General features: G+C 46.6%; 1 protein-coding gene across 8 annotated transcripts in view; it reads left to right on the top strand.

Moving 5' to 3' along the window:
* ATXN7L1 (ataxin 7 like 1) overlaps window positions 1-16,073 on the top strand; it is a 226,452-nt gene that overhangs the window by 30,893 nt on the left and 179,486 nt on the right. The window contains exon 1 of one of the 8 annotated variants that reach the window (XM_057733553.1): window positions 7,979-8,040. The exons of the other annotated variants lie outside the window; for them this stretch is intronic. Coding sequence (XP_057589536.1) covers window positions 7,980-8,040 — 61 coding nt within the window. The 5' untranslated portion in view covers window position 7,979. Of the gene's footprint in view, window positions 1-7,978; window positions 8,041-16,073 lie in introns of those variants that run through there. 8 annotated transcript variants of the gene reach the window in all.

The following is a 16,073-nucleotide window of genomic DNA, read 5'->3' on the forward strand; positions in this document are numbered from 1 at the left end:
GGGGCCAGACTCATGGGTAGAAGTAGACCAGATGGATCCTGGAATTCCTGCTACCAGCTGGGGCAGGTCAACCATAAGGGTGACCTCACCTCCCGTCAGTTATTTGTGGTTTGTGTTTGGAAAGGGGCCAAGATCAAGACTCATGCAGAAGATCAAGCAGGGAGTACACCCCATTTCCTTCTTGGGGCTTCTGGTTCTGGAGCCCCTGGAGATGCAGAGAAGGACAGGAAGGCTCCATGGCCCCACATTTGACACTTGGGTGGGTGAGAGGTTGGGGCAGGGGCGGGGGAGGGGCGCGAGATGCATGATCTGGAGAAGACGTAAAAGGTAGAGCCGGAAGCCAGAATGTTGCTCAGATTCTAGCAGAGGTGAATCTGAGGATCAAGGAAGTTCAGAAAATGTGGCAGAGAGGCTGGCATGTTGGCAGGCTGGATGGAGACATTTCGTGCACCAGGCTTTTTAACCCAGGTGTGGGCATGCAGGCCCCAGGCAGGCCCCTCTCCCCTCCTGCCTGCAGCCGGAAGCACTTCTGCTCTGGCTCCTCCTCTTCTTCCCCACAGTGGCAGCCCTCGTCCACGCCCTCATTCTCTAGAACTTCACAGCAGCCTCCTAACCAGTCTCCCTCCTTCTAGTTGCTGCCTCTCCCCAGTCCAGACTTACCGTCTCCGGAATAATTTTTCCAAAATTCAGAGCTAATTGTCACTCTGCTCAGACCCCACTGGCCTCCAGCCACAAGCGTAATTAGCTAAGTCCTCGTCTATTTCCTAGCACATTTCAGGTGGCTCTGTTAAGGCATCTATGGTGTCTTGTCATTGTTTCTTATTCACCTCTTTTCTTCCCTGCGGGCTCAGGGTTCCTTTAAGACAGGGTCCGTGTCTCATGTACATTCTTCTTTCTGGTGCCTGGCACATGGTAGGTGCTTAATAGGTGTATTTTCCCATGGGTGCTGACAGGCTATCTGCGTGCAAGGAGGACATGTAGACTCCTCAGTGTTCTCTGTCCTGGACCTAAGGTGGCCAGCCCCCTGTGGGGTTTTGAAGCTCTTCCCTTTCTCTTGGGGATACTGAGATCCGGGGCAGGAGGCAAAAAAAACTCATCTCCTTCTGCCCTGTGCTTGAACTGACTAATGCCCCAGATGGACTGTCCTGTATAGGACAAATGGCCCAAACAGACTCATACGTGCTAATCTAATCAGGTAGCATCTGGAAGCCAGTCCACATGCAGAAGCTGTCAGCAGTTATACCATGCGCCCAGCAGATTGTGAGGTCCAGGGAAGGGTGTGTTGGGCAGAGGCTCGGAAATCCTCACGTTGGGTTTGAAGTGCTCAGGCCAAGGAGAGGTGCCAGGCCATCAGGCAACCATCTTCTAGGGTCAAGGTTTGGTATTCATTGTGAGTGCACAAAACCCAGACGCTGCGTTTTCTCTTTTCTTTTCTTTTTCTCATGCAGCAGCAACCGCTTCCTAAAAACCTCTCTCAGCTGAGCCGCTGCCCGTAACAGCATGCCATTTGGCCCTGGCAAAAGGCAGAATCCCCTGCATCTGTATCTAGAACACCCACAGCCGAGCATGTCAGATGTTATGGGCTCGTTTGCTTGGTTGCTTTGCAGGGGTGCCTCCCTCTGGGGCTGGCTTCCCTAAAGTTGGGCAGTTTGAAGAATTCTTCAGTGATTTTGTCTAATCTGAGGAATGCACTTTTGAGCAGGGATTATCCTTCATGAGGGAATGGATTCCTTTGCTTTCCTGCTGAGAGTGAGTGGGGTTCCTCAGAGTCTTTCACGTGAGTGGATAGGAAGCAGGGCCGTGCCCCCTGCTAGCCCTTCACGTGGGGCAGGTAGTTTGATTACTGGCTCATCCCTGAATTCCCAGAGTCTCGGCTGGCTTGGTCTGCAGGGGTCCAGGAGTCCAGGTCATCAGTACATGGCCCAGGCCTCTGGCTCTGCTGCCAGACTCACAGAGTAATTCGAGGGATGTGGAACCTTCAGGGGAATATTGGCGCCGGCCCCAGGCCCTTTTTATTGTCTGCAGGTTGAGCAGGGGCTGATTCAGGTCGGGTAGAGAGCAGTTTTATTACCTGGTCTCCCAGCTGCTGCTTCTGGCCAGGATCTCACAGAATCTAACAGATCTCGCTGCACGGGCGACTTCCCTGGTACCAAAAGGCTGAAATCCCTGGGGGCGTGGTCTGCGCGGCGGCTATTTCTCCTGATTTCCAAGGATCCTGTCAGGTGCCTCTGAGTGTGTGAGGATTCTGGCTGAAAGTGAATGACTGAGATGCTTTTTCCATTAAATTATCTCCCTTCTGGAAAGGTGTTTTCCTAACAACCCTTATGCAAATAGCTGTGAGAAGGAAGAAGTGGTAAAATGTGAAGGGTCATCGGCTCCTGGCGGCTGTCTCAGCTATAGCCTTCTGATTTTCCACCAAAAAAAAAAAAGAGAGAGAGAGAGAGAAGAAGAAAGACAGGCAGACAGACCACCAGCCTTTGGTGTGGCAACAGGCAGACGCAGCCAGGGGGCCCGTGTGGCTCCTTGTCTGCTACTTGGAGGACAGGATTATGTTCGAACACTGAGCCGTTATGGGCCTCTTGCATCCCGTATTGTGGTTTATTGTCTACACAGCCACTGTAAGTTATTGATTTGCAAATAGGCAGCATTCCTTTCCAACTCCCTTGAAGGAGGCTGGAAGGAAGCTATTTTCCGAGGGAGAAGACTTGGTTCATTCTTTGCAAACATATTTCCTGTACAGCCTGACTCCTGCGTTTAGAACCTGCACCACAGCGAGAGGATGAGAGGATGCTCGGGTGCCGGGTGCATTCACAAGGAAGACGAGCACTTGGCACACATGCCCTGGGGCCCGGCGCATCCACTGCTGGTCCCATGGAAGCTGCACGTTTGCCATCAGGCTCATCGTGTGAGCGGAGAAGGGTGGCCAGAGACTAGTGCCCTGTGGCCCAGTCCACCTTCCACAGAGACTATAAATCAGGTCCACGGGGAGTCGTCACATCCCTGGGCCTACTTTCTTCTGTGGGTCCCTTTTCCATGCATCTACTTGCTTCTCAGCTTTCCCCCCTGCCCTTAAGATAGGAGCTATATTCTGGGCCCCCCTCTCATTGGTGCTGTTGAGAGGGCTCTGGGGGAGGAGGGGAGAGGTGGTGTCATGGTTCTGTGCACCCTTTCCCAAACAGTCAGGTAGTACCTTTTCAATCTACCATCTCTCATGCTTTTAAGATGCCCACTATTTTCACAACTCTAACATTTCTAGGGCCGAGATGCATCTTAAAATTCATGCTGTATCGTAGTTTAACTGACCAGTCAGTTTTTCTAACCAGTACATAAAATACAACAATGTAGATTCGAAGAAGTAGGGAGTAATCAGAAGAAGGCCAGTCCGCAGTCTGATGAATGCCTTCAAGATAACCGCACATCCACAGATATTCTTTGAGTATCTGTTCAGGGCCTGGTGTGGAAGTGGCAGAGGCGTGGCAGACCCTTTCTTCCCTTAGTGAAGCGCTTTGTTTTGCAGTTCCTTATGCCACCTGATCATGTGTGCCATCTGTCACTGGTAATTCACTTTCCTTCACCTCATCTCTGGAAGCGTCACCCTCCGCCATGCACAGGGGACCTCGTTGCCCTACCATTTAAATACTGGTGTCCTGTTTTTCTTCCTAATTGCTTTCTCCTGGGCTTTTAACACATTCATCTTATTTCTTAAGTTGTTTTTCTGGTCTTCACATCATTTTTGGTTGTTTGAGTGACCCTGCAGCTCTTATGTGATTCGGGGACTTCACATCTTCCTGGTAGAATAGGACTTTCAGCTAAATATAGTATCTCTTCCATGTGATCAAAACATACATTATTTACTGGCAATCATTTGCCCTGTTGTTACAGTCATCTGCAAGCTGATTAGTGATCGGAGGGCAGTGCTTGTGGGATTGGGACCTACTGCAAATTCTAAACCATTGGACACTCCTCATTTCTGTTGATATTCATGAGGCTGAAGAATATTTCTTTGCTGCCTTCGAGATCTGTGCCACAGACACATTCCCTTCACCGGAGGGTTCAAGTTCCCTGTGGGCATCGTCTCTGAGCCCTCATCCCACACTCCTCCTCCTCAAGCCCCACAGGTCTGGGCTCTGCCCCTCTGGGTGTCACTGCCCTTCATCTCATTTATCCTGGGGGTGCCGCCCATGCCAGCCCCTCCTTCCCTCGGCCCCTTGCTCACTGGATCACATCACCTCAGAACAAGCGTCTTCTCACATATTTACGTAAGACCTCTTTCCCCTCCCACTTTCATCCCTTAACCGGTTACTAAGGAAAGTGCTAAGGGTTTTTTTTCCCCCACTGCTATTCTTCCTTCTTTAAAAGAAAAAAAAAATAGAGAAATAAGCCTACCACTAGCCAGACTTCCCTAGAAAGTTTTTTTTTTTGTTTTTTTTCTTTTAAGAAGAATTGCAGCCTCTATCACCAGTCCTGCGGAAAGTCCCCTCTGTGATCTCTGTCAATAGTGTCTTACTGCCCTTTATGAACATCAGATCTATTCTGATTTCATGAAGGGTCAGAAAAGGTCTTGCCTACCAGATTAGAAACTGCCTCCTCCATAGAGGGAAATATATCTCAAGTTTCCAACAAGGACTTACAAACGAACTTTGGGAACAAAACCAGTTTGTAAGATGAGGACTCCTTCTCTGGTGAATTTTAAAACTGAAATGCTAGTATACTGACGTCTTAGCCGGAACACTGACGTACCAAGTCCAAATAGTGGCCTCAAAGAATGGTCCCCACCAACTTTGTCCCTCTACCTCTGGGAACTGCCTTTTTTTTGAAAGTTATAATTGTTTAAAAAACCAACAACCCACAGCCCAGAGGGGCATTTAGTAAAGAAGGCAGGTCTTCCCTCGTGGCACAGTGGTTGAGAATCTGCCTGCCAATGCAGGGGACACAGGTTCGAACCTTGGTCCAGGAAGATCCCACATGCCGTGGAGCAACTAAGCCCATGCGCCACAACTACTGAGCCTGCGCTCTAGAGCCCCCGAGCCACGACTGTTGAGCCCATGTGCCACAACTACTGAAGCCTGTGCGCTTAGAGCCCGTGCTCCACAACAAGAGAAGCCTCCTCAGTGAGAGGCCCAAGCACTGCAACGAAGAGTAGCCCCCGGTCTCTGCAACTAGAGAAAGCCCATGTGCAGCAATGAAGAGCCAATGCAGCAAAAAATAAATTAATTAATTAAAAAAAAAAAGAAGGCAACCTCTCTTCTCCCTGCACAGCCCTGAGGATGCGGCCCCTCCCTCTATTCTGCATCTTGCTCCCTGCTACCCTTAGCATCCAACCTAATCATCTTCCCACCAGAGTTCACATGGCTTGGCCTCACTCTGTTTAAAGGCCACAGATTGTTCCATTGTTTGATTGAATCGTAATTTCTTCAGTAAGTCCCAGAGACTTCCTTTAACCTTGGAAAAACTGGTCCTAGGTTCCCAGTGACATTGTGGGTCTCAGGGAGACCTCAGTCCTTGCCTTCTGTCTGCAGCACTTTCCTTGCCATGGGTCGTGAAACAGCAGCCTCAGATTTTCCATAAAGAAAAGTATTTCTCATCGTTTTTCTCCAAGATACGGCAGAATTAGTTCTGGTCATATGTTCTTTTAATGTAATCCAAGATATTTTCCCCCCTGCCTACAGTGTGCTAGGCCTAGTGGTGGAGACACAGTAAAACAGTTGCTCTCCCTTAAGAGACCTACAGACTCTCCAGATAATAAAAATATCCCTATTCAGTGGCTGCCTTTCAAGAAGGCAGTTGGCAATATGTGTGTGTCAGGATTCTAAAATGTGATGATGTTTGACCCTAGTGATTGCACTTCTGGGAGTGTACACCGAGTAAATCAACAAACTTGTGCCCAGAGATGTGTAGACAAAGATGTTCAGTACTCTGTTGTTGATAAAAGTTAAAAATTGCAACTGGTCTGCGTGTCCAAAGCTAGGAGACTGGTTCAGCAAGTTGTGGTACGTCCACCTGGTGGCATCCTGCACAGCCACTTGAAACTGTGCTTTCAAAGACAGTAATCATATGGGAAAATACAATAAAATATTCAGTGAACCACAGAGGACACAAACTGTAATCAATATGTTCCCTAATTATTTTTTCCCAACATTTTATTATGAAAAATTTCAAGCACAGCATAATTGAAAGAATTTTGCAGTGAACTCTCCCTTAGAACTACCACTAGTTCTGCCATTAACATCTTATTATATTTGCTTTATCATATATATGATAAATGTATATTTGATATATGAGAGTTACATATATATCCATCTGTCTTCCTTCTGTCCATCCAATAAGCCATCTTATTTTCTTTTCTGCATTTCAAAGTATGTTGCAGACATTAGTACACTTTCCTGTCAGTACTTCAGTGTGTATACCATTAGCTGGTGTTCAGTATTTGTTTATAATTTATTTCATTGAAGGGAAAATTCACGTACAATATGTGTACAGATACAAATATACAGACCTTAAGTGTACAGTTATTGAATTTTTACAAATGCATACTCAAATCCCTATCAAAATATAGAACATTACCAATTATGTTGATTATTTTTCATATTAGACACACATGCTTATTTGTGTGTGTGTTGCAGCTATGCAGTGGGGTTCTAGGTCTGGGTTTATTTTCTTTATTATATTCTTTATTTTCCAGATGGTATACAATGCACTTGTCTATCCACTGTTCTAGTCAGCAGGTATTTATTGATCATGTTGTATGTGCCGGGCTGTGCCTTAAGTACAGAGGAGTCAGTGGCTCACAAAACTGCAAAACTTCCAGCCTTATGGAACTTACAGTCTACTGGGGGAAAGAGTCATTCAACCAAAGACAATGCAGCAAGGAGAGTGAGCTGGGAGTGGCAGGGAAGGCCTTTCTAAAGAGATGATATTTGATCAGAGAACTGAGTGCTGTGAGAAGGGAAACAGGTAAGAGTCTGGGGGAGAGGGGTCAGCAGATACAAAGGTCCTGGGGCAGGAAAGAAGAACAGTTGCCATGGCTGGAGGAGACAGTACGATGGGATGTAATAGGAGGTGAGATCAGAGGGGGAGGCAGAAGCCCAGCCATATGGGGCCTTGTAGGTTATGCAGGAGTTAGGGTTTTATTCTAGTGTTAAGAGAAACTGTTGGAGGATTGTAATCAGGGGAGTGACTTGATCTGACTTCAGTTTTTAAAAGCTCTGTCTGCTCTGTGGGGCGTCGGCTCTAGTGGTGTCAAGGTGGAAGAGAAGCCACCAGGGAAGCTTACCCTGGGGGTAGTGGTGAATGTGGTTGGCAGTGGGCACATCCAGGACACCTTGGGGAGGTGGAGCTGACCCTACTTCCTGAGGCATTGAATGTGGGATTGCAGGGGAGCGCGAGATTCCAGGACGATTCTTAGTTTCTTGGTCCAAGCAGCTGGGGTGCCTGATGGGGGTGTAACTGAGACGGGTGAACCTGTGGGAAGGAGAGAAGTCAGGCGTTCCATTTTGGACACGCTGAGTGCAGGTTGCAAGCTTCACCTTTCAGACCCTTGAGAGTCAAGCGGGCAGGGGCTGACGTGGGGAAGGGGATGGCCGTCGCGGCTTCCATGGGAGTCGTCGGTGCACAGACGGTGCAGGACCATGCGCAAGCCCCTTGGGGGCAGAATGGGTTTCAGAACTCAGCTGTATTCAGATTTTAGAAAGATAATTAACGTTCCCATTGAGATCTGAGCTATCACCAGTAATCAAACACACAGGTATGTCTGCAGCAAGTTTTAATAATGTTCACATTTCAGTAGATAAATAAAGACTAGAAACTGAGTCATGTCAGTTGGGACCTGGTGTTGTCATGAAATACGTTTTGGCACCAAAGTTATGTAAAAACTTGGTTTTAGGGCTTTTGAATTGCAGAATTGCAGAAAAGGTATTGTGGGCCAGTGTTTACAATTGTGAATTTGGACACACTCTTCTTTGAACAATCCAGGAAGTGAGATGAATACAGAAGAGAAAGGTCGGATTGGAAGCCTGGGCTGTGAGGAAAGAGAAAAAGCGGGTGAGTGTGCCCTCCCGGTGTTTGCAGAAGAAGTGATGGATCCTGTCATGTGCTGCTGAGGAGCAGAGGGAGATGAGAAGTAACTAGTGGACTTGAGGCTTCAAAGGAGAGTGCAGCAGTGGGAACGGATTTCTGTGTCGAGTGGGCTGAGAAAGAGCACACGGACCTGTTATGTCCAGGAGGGCCAGAGGGTGAATTTTTTTAATCCTTGATGCATTCATTCATTCTCATCAGATATTTATTGAGCACCTACTATGCCCAGGCACAGCGCTAAGGATACAACTGTGAACAGGACAGGCAAAGCCCTTGCCCCGCATAGGAGGGAGACAGACAATAAATAGGTAAACAGGATAATCCCAGATGGTAGAATCTACTCTGAAAGAAATGTGACAGGGTGATGGGGTGGGTAGGGTAGGTAGGGACAACTACAGCTGACCTTTGTGCTGAGGGCTAAATGATTAGAAAAGCGAAATGGAAACGCAGCCAGTGTGCTGAGGGTGGGAAAGTGACCCCATGCAGGGCGGCCTTTGTCCAGGAGAGAGGGAGGATCTTTTCAAGAGTCAGCTGGAGGGACTCAGGGAGGACCTTGACCAGGAGGTGAGACCTACATGCGGAGGGGATGGCTGGCTCCCTCCGCAGGAAAAGGGGTCAGGAGCAGACTGATCCTGGGCTGACGATACCCACCCAAGGGGGGGCACGGGGCCAGGCTGGGAAACCAAGGAGAAAGCTGGGAATGGGCTGCTGGGCCCAGGCCATGGGTTTCATCTTCTAGCACGTGGGCCTTGAACTGAGGATGACGTGATCGCAGAGATCTGCTGGAAGATGACGCTGGCAAAGCACGTGCTAAACATGCTCAGGGTTGGCCCTGGAGCCAGGGGAATGAGTTAAGAGGTTACTGCAGAGAGAAGAATCCAGGCTGGTGTTGTCAGGAAAAATTCTTCCTTTGGTTAACAAGTCTTTGCCCTAGCATCACAAATTTTTATCTTTATCAAAACCAAAGTATACTATATGCTTTGCAAGAAAAATCAGCAATCCCCTCCCTTTTCTTGATTTCTACTCCCCAGATGCAGATACTTCCAGCATACTTTTCACTATTTTTCGTGATATTTTCTTCTATAATTTAAAATATATGTGGCTTTCCCTGCCATTTCTAGATATTTTTAGGTTTAATGTTATCTAATACCTTTCATGGAAGATGAAGGTTTATTCCTTTGATAGGTCCTCCACATAAGCACTTCTCCTCCGTCCATCCTTCCAGTATAGCTACACGGCAGTTGTTCACTGAATCACTGTGGAGGCTTGTATCATTATGACCATGTAAGTATTACTTGCAGCTGAGTCACCTGGTGTACTATTATGTCATGTCCTTTTTTTAAAAATTTATTTATTTATTTATTGGCTACTTTGGGTCTTCATTACTGCGCATGGGCTTTCTCTAGTTGCGGAGAGCAGGGGCTACTCTTCGTTGTGGTGCACAGGCCCCTCATTGTGGTGGCTTCTCTTGCTGCAGAGCACAGGCTCTAGGTGCACAGGCTTCAGTAGTTGTGGCACGTGGGCTCAGTAGTTGTGTCTCGCAGGCTTTAGAGTGCAGGCTCAGTAGTTGTGGCACACAGGCTCAGCTGCTCCACAGCATGTGGGATCTTCCCAGCCCAGGGATCGAACCCATGCCCCCTGCATTGGCAGGCAGATTCTAAACCCCTGCACCACCAGGGAAGCACTGTCATGTCCTTTCTTAAACAAGTCTTTGATTTCTACAGTCTTTAGTCAGAGAGAGGCAAAGAGTATTAGGTTATACAGACTTTCCAGCAAACTTCCTGTGTTTAGCCCACCCCTCACTCCTGTTTTCAAGGTAGCTTATGCCTCCAATCCTGGGCCTCCCTGGGCCTCAGATCAGCCTGAGTCTGCCTCCACCCCAGCCTACCTACTGGCTGAGGTTTACTAAGTCCTTTGCCATTTGTCCAACTGCTGTCCAGCAGCATCCAAAATTTTTGTTGGTATCTTGGGTCTGCTCTTATCTCCTCTCTTATTCATATTGTTCTTATCATTTATGCCTTTTTAAAATTAAATCTACTGTCATTTTAGTAGAGCTTCAGGAGAGAGTAAAGCATGGTGATCAATCTGCCACATTTAACCAAATGTCTCCCAGAGCATTTCTCATACTTCCTGGCCCACAACCTTCTCTTAATGGATGCTGGCAGATGTTCCTTACGTGATGATTTGGTCCACCTGTTGCTCAGCTCAGCCCACAGAGTTGGAAGCTGGGAATTTGGAAGTGCTATTACCACAAGCAGTTGCTTTCTCGAAGGCATTCTGAATCCCTTGTGATTTTCCCCGAGCGGTTTAGGAGACCTTCTGAATGAGCCTTCAGCCTTTCTTGGTGCAGTGATGAGACTACATGGTGTTCACATTTGTTCAGTTACTTTGAAGCAGAATCCTTCCTGCTACCAAGGCGGTGAAAGGGCATTGAGCAGGCAGGCTGGAGCTTGACCGCAAACCAGCTGTGTGACCGTGCACGACTTACTCTCCCTCTCTGAGCCTCATCTCTGTCACCTCATCTATGATGTGATAAGGGTGGACTAAAGTACCTCATTTCTTATCCATACCTTACTTAGAGCCCTCTGTAGAAAACACAGAAGGAGGAACTCTTCTGGTTGAAGGAGGATGGGCAAATGGCCCTGGGGTAAACCCCGAGATACTTCTGAGGCACCCCAGGGCTGCTTGGGAACCTGGATTGGGAAGTACTGGACTTGAAGATGCCTCTAAAGTCGCAATAGGACAGTTCTGTGAACCTTGCCCTTTAAAATGTTCACCCTGCAATGGTCTGTGATAGACACGCAGCCCCCTCCTGTCTCCAGGGCCAGTGGACGTGTCGGGCATGGCACACACGGTCCTAATCTTCCTTCCCCCATGCGGAGGCGGGTGTGTTGGTTCTCACTGCCTCTTAGAGAATGGATGGATTTGTTGATTTATGGGCTCAGAGCCCTGGGATGGGAATCCTCCCAACATGGGCTCTGTAAGAATACAGGAATTTATTTTCCCACATTGTTTGCTTTAGATTTACTGTTTTGATGTAGGGCTGCTTTATGACTCAGATGTTATCTTCCGTTGCCAAATCACACATTAGGTATGTATAACATTTCCCACGCAGTGACATCTTATCCTCTTCCACAGTCACCACCAGCCGCACCCCACACCCCACTTCCCTACAGGGAGTGTGGAGAAGAAGGTAAAAATCTCTTCTAGTCACAAATCAAGGTGTGCCTCAGGCCTGGAGCTGTGGTTTTCAAAGTCATCATCTTTGTTGTCGATGATGTTGTTTGCCGAATAGAACCATTTTCCGAAAACCAACCTTAAGCAAAAGCCTGATCAATAAAACTGATAAAATGGAACCCCAGCTTAAGTAGAGGGATGGGATCAGGAGGGCTGAAGAGCCCCTGGCAGTCCCTCCACCACCTCCTCCAGCTCTGCCAAAGAGTTCCCAGCTGTGGGGACAGACCCTGGTGTCAGTTCCGCCTGCAATACTTAGCATGACCGGGAACGAGTGACTCCACCTCCCAGAGCCTCCTCTTCCTCATCTGTAAAATGGGGCTGCAGCCACTGGCTTTGAGTGAGGCTCTTGGGGGCAACTTCAGCAACAAGGACCCATGAGGAAGGTTTCAGAAAAGCTGTCTCTGCCCCAACCTCAGGCAGCAGTTTGTAATAACTGGATATTTTCTTTTTAATCCCTTCTTTCCAGAGAAGGTCCTTGTAGGGTCATTGTAACATCAGTTGTTAAGTGCCTGTGATTTTGCTTGGAATGTAAACAACACTCAGTCTTTTCCCGTTCTGAAAGGAAGTTTTCGAGTTTTCCCCTCTGGCGGACGTAGCCTTACTTTGGTGAGTGCATTTTGATCATTCGCACTGAAGTCTACAGCTTTGGCCAGTGCTGAAGAGGGGGAGGCTGGTAGTGGTGTGGATTTCTCAGCGAGCATGGACTTGTGGGTGTTTTGTCTCTGTTTATTAAAATAAATTATCGCAGAATCCTGTAAGTGCTTCCCCTCCCTCCTCCACACTGGCCCATAGGCGCTTCGTGCCCGTGGGGAAATGGCTGTGTTTTCACTCTGTGAGTCGATGCCTGAGCCTGTCAGAGATACTGATTGCCTCCTCCAAGCTGGAGATCGGAAGCTACACGCTTGCTCATCTTCCCTTGTGAAAAAGCAAGGAAGACTGCTTATCTAGGTTTTAAATTCTCTTTTCATTTGCTCCGTCAAAGGCATTATCCCATGAAGACATAATTTGAAAAGTGTCTTCCTAGAAAATAGCTCTCATTGCGTAAGCTGCAAACACCCTTGCCAGCAGGGCCCATGTGTCTCTCCTGTGGAAATCGGTGATATTCACAACCTGTTTCCCTCGGTGAGTGTTCTAGCTTCTAAACCCTGTGCTTTTCCTCCCACCAGCTCCTTCTTCCCTTTGAGCTCTGCCTCTGATAAACTGTGAAGTGTGTGAGGTTGGCCTCAGCCTTCTCCTCTGTAAAATGGCAATAATAATGTTCCTCCCTCAAAAGGCTGTTGAACGGACAGAACGTGATATTGCATATAAAGGGCTTAGCACAGTATTTGGCGTGTAGGATGTGCTTGATACAAAGCACTTGTGGTTATTTCTCTTCCTTCTCAAGACTCACGTTCAGATTCACCAGTCTTACTGGCCGTATTTATGTGATTACACCTGGCACTTTTCTGTGTTCTCCTCATCTGAACCTTTCCATGAAATTCAGGGCAAGCACTGTTCTCTCCGAGGTGCTCTGTGCGCCGAGTCTCTCTAGTTCATGGTCACCTTATGTAACTCCGAGCCTTGGTCTTCTAACAAGTCAGACTTCCTGTTGCCCAGGGATGGGAAGCATTGATGTCACCTGGCTCTCTTATATGTCAGCAGGGCTCTACTGGGATCTGGATACCAGGTTCCTTGACTACTTGTATGGTGAAAATGTAACGTATGCCCTCCGCCAAACCCCAATCCTAAACTGTAAGGCGTGCACAAAGAAGCCATATGGCAGTGCACGTAAGAGCCTGGATTTGAAGCCAGACTGCCTGGGGTCAACTCCTGACCCCACCACCTACTAGCTGGTCTTGGACAAGTTACGTGATTTTTTCATGCACCTCAGTTTCCTCATCTATCAAATAGTGATGATAACACTGCTTTATTATGAAGGGTCTGCATTTCTGAAACCCCAGTACTCTGAAAACTGAAAGTTTTTTCCTAAAGTTTGAGGCATACTCCTGTGGCATAAAAACCAGAACTGACATGTGGCTATTTATTATTCTTTTAATCTAAATTACTATGATTATTCATATGTTTCACTGCAGAAATATTACTGTTTTTGATTATAGAATGCAGCCCCAGACTCCACTGGGGTGTTAACTAATATGTACCTGTTACCTACTAAAATCTGATAAATTCTGATTTGGGAAGCCCAGTGAGCCAAGAGTTTGGATGAAGTATTATGGGTCTATAGTAGCTACTTTGTAAGGTTGTTGGAAAAATTAAACCAGGGATTTTGCGTGAAGCTCTTAGAATGGTCACTGGACTAGAAGTATGCAAACATTAGTACTTCTGTTAATACTCAAACATGTCTTATTATCAAAGACATGAAAGAGCACTATGTCCTTAAGTATGAATGGTTTATTTTACCTCAAAAAAATGTTTATTTTTTTTAATGAATGGTTCAGTGTTTAATGAATGACACAAAAATGAACTTTACTGCCTGGACATGAAAAAAGTACACTGTTTATTTTGGAAAGAGATTCAGAATCCAACAAGAGAAGTCAGTTTAAACAAATATGAGTGCCACTATGACTGTCAGATTTTTCTCTGTACTCTTGATTAGCAGGGATTACTTATGCTGGCAGAGACAACGTCCTCAACCTTTCCTTTTCAATCTCTCCTTCTGTTCTGCATGCATCAGACATGGGTTGGAATGAAGCCCATGGCGGCTTCACTCTGAGTTGCTGTGTTTCCGGCATACCCTTAGCTCAGGTGGTCCCTTTTTCAAACCTTTGTCCTCCATGTCAAACCCTCTCAGTTCTTACTTTGGGAACTCCTCCTACTTCTCTGTCCCCAAAGGCAAAGGATTTTTAAATCTCTTGGTAAAATATTACAGCTTCTATCTTTCTCATCTCTTTCATCCCCAATTGCATGTTTTTGCCCAAATCATTGACCCCTAAGACTTCTCTGCTCATATACGTCCCTTGGGCAGGTCTGATTCCTTCACTCCCCTACATCTAACTTGGACCTTTTTTGGTCTCATCTTTCTTGTCCGTTTGATTGTCGTGGCTTTGTTTTTTCTTAGCCATCAGGTTGTGTTCTCTTCCTTGACCAGCCTGTGTCGTACTCCTCTAGAAAATAGCTGCTGTTTACATTCCTCTTTTCCTCCGTAAGCCACAAGCCTCTCCTATTGTAAGTTCTTCCCAAATGCTTCTACTTCGGGTATATGTTTTTCTTTTAATGTAATAAAATGCTGTTTTCTTGACACAAATGCTGAATAGTATTAGTTGCAGTCCAGGAATTCAAGCTTGGATGACACCACTACCATTGGAAGGAAACCTAAATTTGCACATTAGAACTATGCAGTCATGGAAATGCAGAGTTGGGAGGGACCCCAGCTCCTCGTTTTGTGGGAATCAGCCAAGGCCAGGAGATCAACAAGTGTCATGCCCAACAGCACACAGTTGGCTGGTGACAGGCCTCAAGCCAGAACCCAGGTCTCCAGGCTAGTGTTCTTACTAAATGTTTTCATGGGCTTTTTTCTTTTCTAAATAACACATGCACAGTTTCAACTCCAAATAATACTAAAAACCTTAATCAAAGAGCAGTCCCTTGTCCCATCTCTCTCTACTCCTACTCCTGTTCCCCTGGAGGCAATGACTCTTCCCTCTTTTAGCTGTTTCTTCTGGTTTATATCTCTGTGAAACACGCTCGTGTGAACCCTTCTTCATTGATCAGTTTTAGGTATTTCAGAGATTTTCTGTAATTGATTACAGAAGAGAGGGGCTCGGCCCTCACACTCCCGCCCCCCACTTTCCTTCCCCCGTCCCTTCCACACGGCTGTGTCACAGCTCCCAGTTAAGGGTCTGGGGTTACCTTAGGCTTATGTAAATATCCAGTATCTAAATCTATTTAGTTCCTTAGTCACATAACAAGTTCAGAAAATGAGGGCACCACACGGCTTAAATTTATTTGGTTTCTGGGTTTCAGATGTAAGTAGTGGGAGTTAGATTATGAGGAACAGATTCGCCACAAAAATATCCAAATGTGTTTACTTCCAGAGGATGGAGAGTGAGGGTGTGGAGAGCGAGGGTCATCTGTGTTGTTCACTGCAGAGCCCAGGAGTGTTTACCTCCCTGTGTCTTTAAAAGATGTGTGTTGGCTCCATCTTCATTCATCAGTTTTTGACATTGGTGTTTATGCTTCCTGTGATCAATAAGTTTTTGCTTGTCCTGATGATTGCTTCATGGTTTTTACTTGTGTTCTTTTCTATGTATGTATCCTTAATTTTGCCCATGAGATTGGACATGTCCCATCAGTATTTTTCCCCCAACTGGCCAAACATCAGATGATCCATCATTTCCTCATATTCTCTGGAGCCCCGTCGGACACCCGGCCTGCTGTGCACTCCTGGGGCCTCCCTTCCCCATCGTCCCAGCAAGGTCAGTTGCTGCTGGCCTGGTTCCCCTACTTGGTTTACTCCCTCTTTGCTAGAACACCCCTTCCAGGTGCATTCTACATGGGAGGTAAGTTTTTTGAGTCCTTGAAATATGGAAATATCTTTAATCTGCCCTCGCACTTGATTAAAAAATTGATGGCTATAGAATATTCAAAGTTGGAAATAATCTTCACTCAAAATTTTAAGGCCATTTTTGTATTATCTTCTGGTTCTCATGTCACTCTTAATATTAGGTACCAGTCCTTCGTGTGTGGCCTATTTTATTCCCTGAAAGTTTTTAGGCTCCTCTCTTTGTCACTTGATTTGAAATTTCTCGATAATGTGCTGTGGAGAT

This window comes from Hippopotamus amphibius, chromosome 4 (assembly GCF_030028045.1).
Source record: "Hippopotamus amphibius kiboko isolate mHipAmp2 chromosome 4, mHipAmp2.hap2, whole genome shotgun sequence".
Classification (NCBI taxonomy): domain Eukaryota; kingdom Metazoa; phylum Chordata; class Mammalia; order Artiodactyla; family Hippopotamidae; genus Hippopotamus; species Hippopotamus amphibius.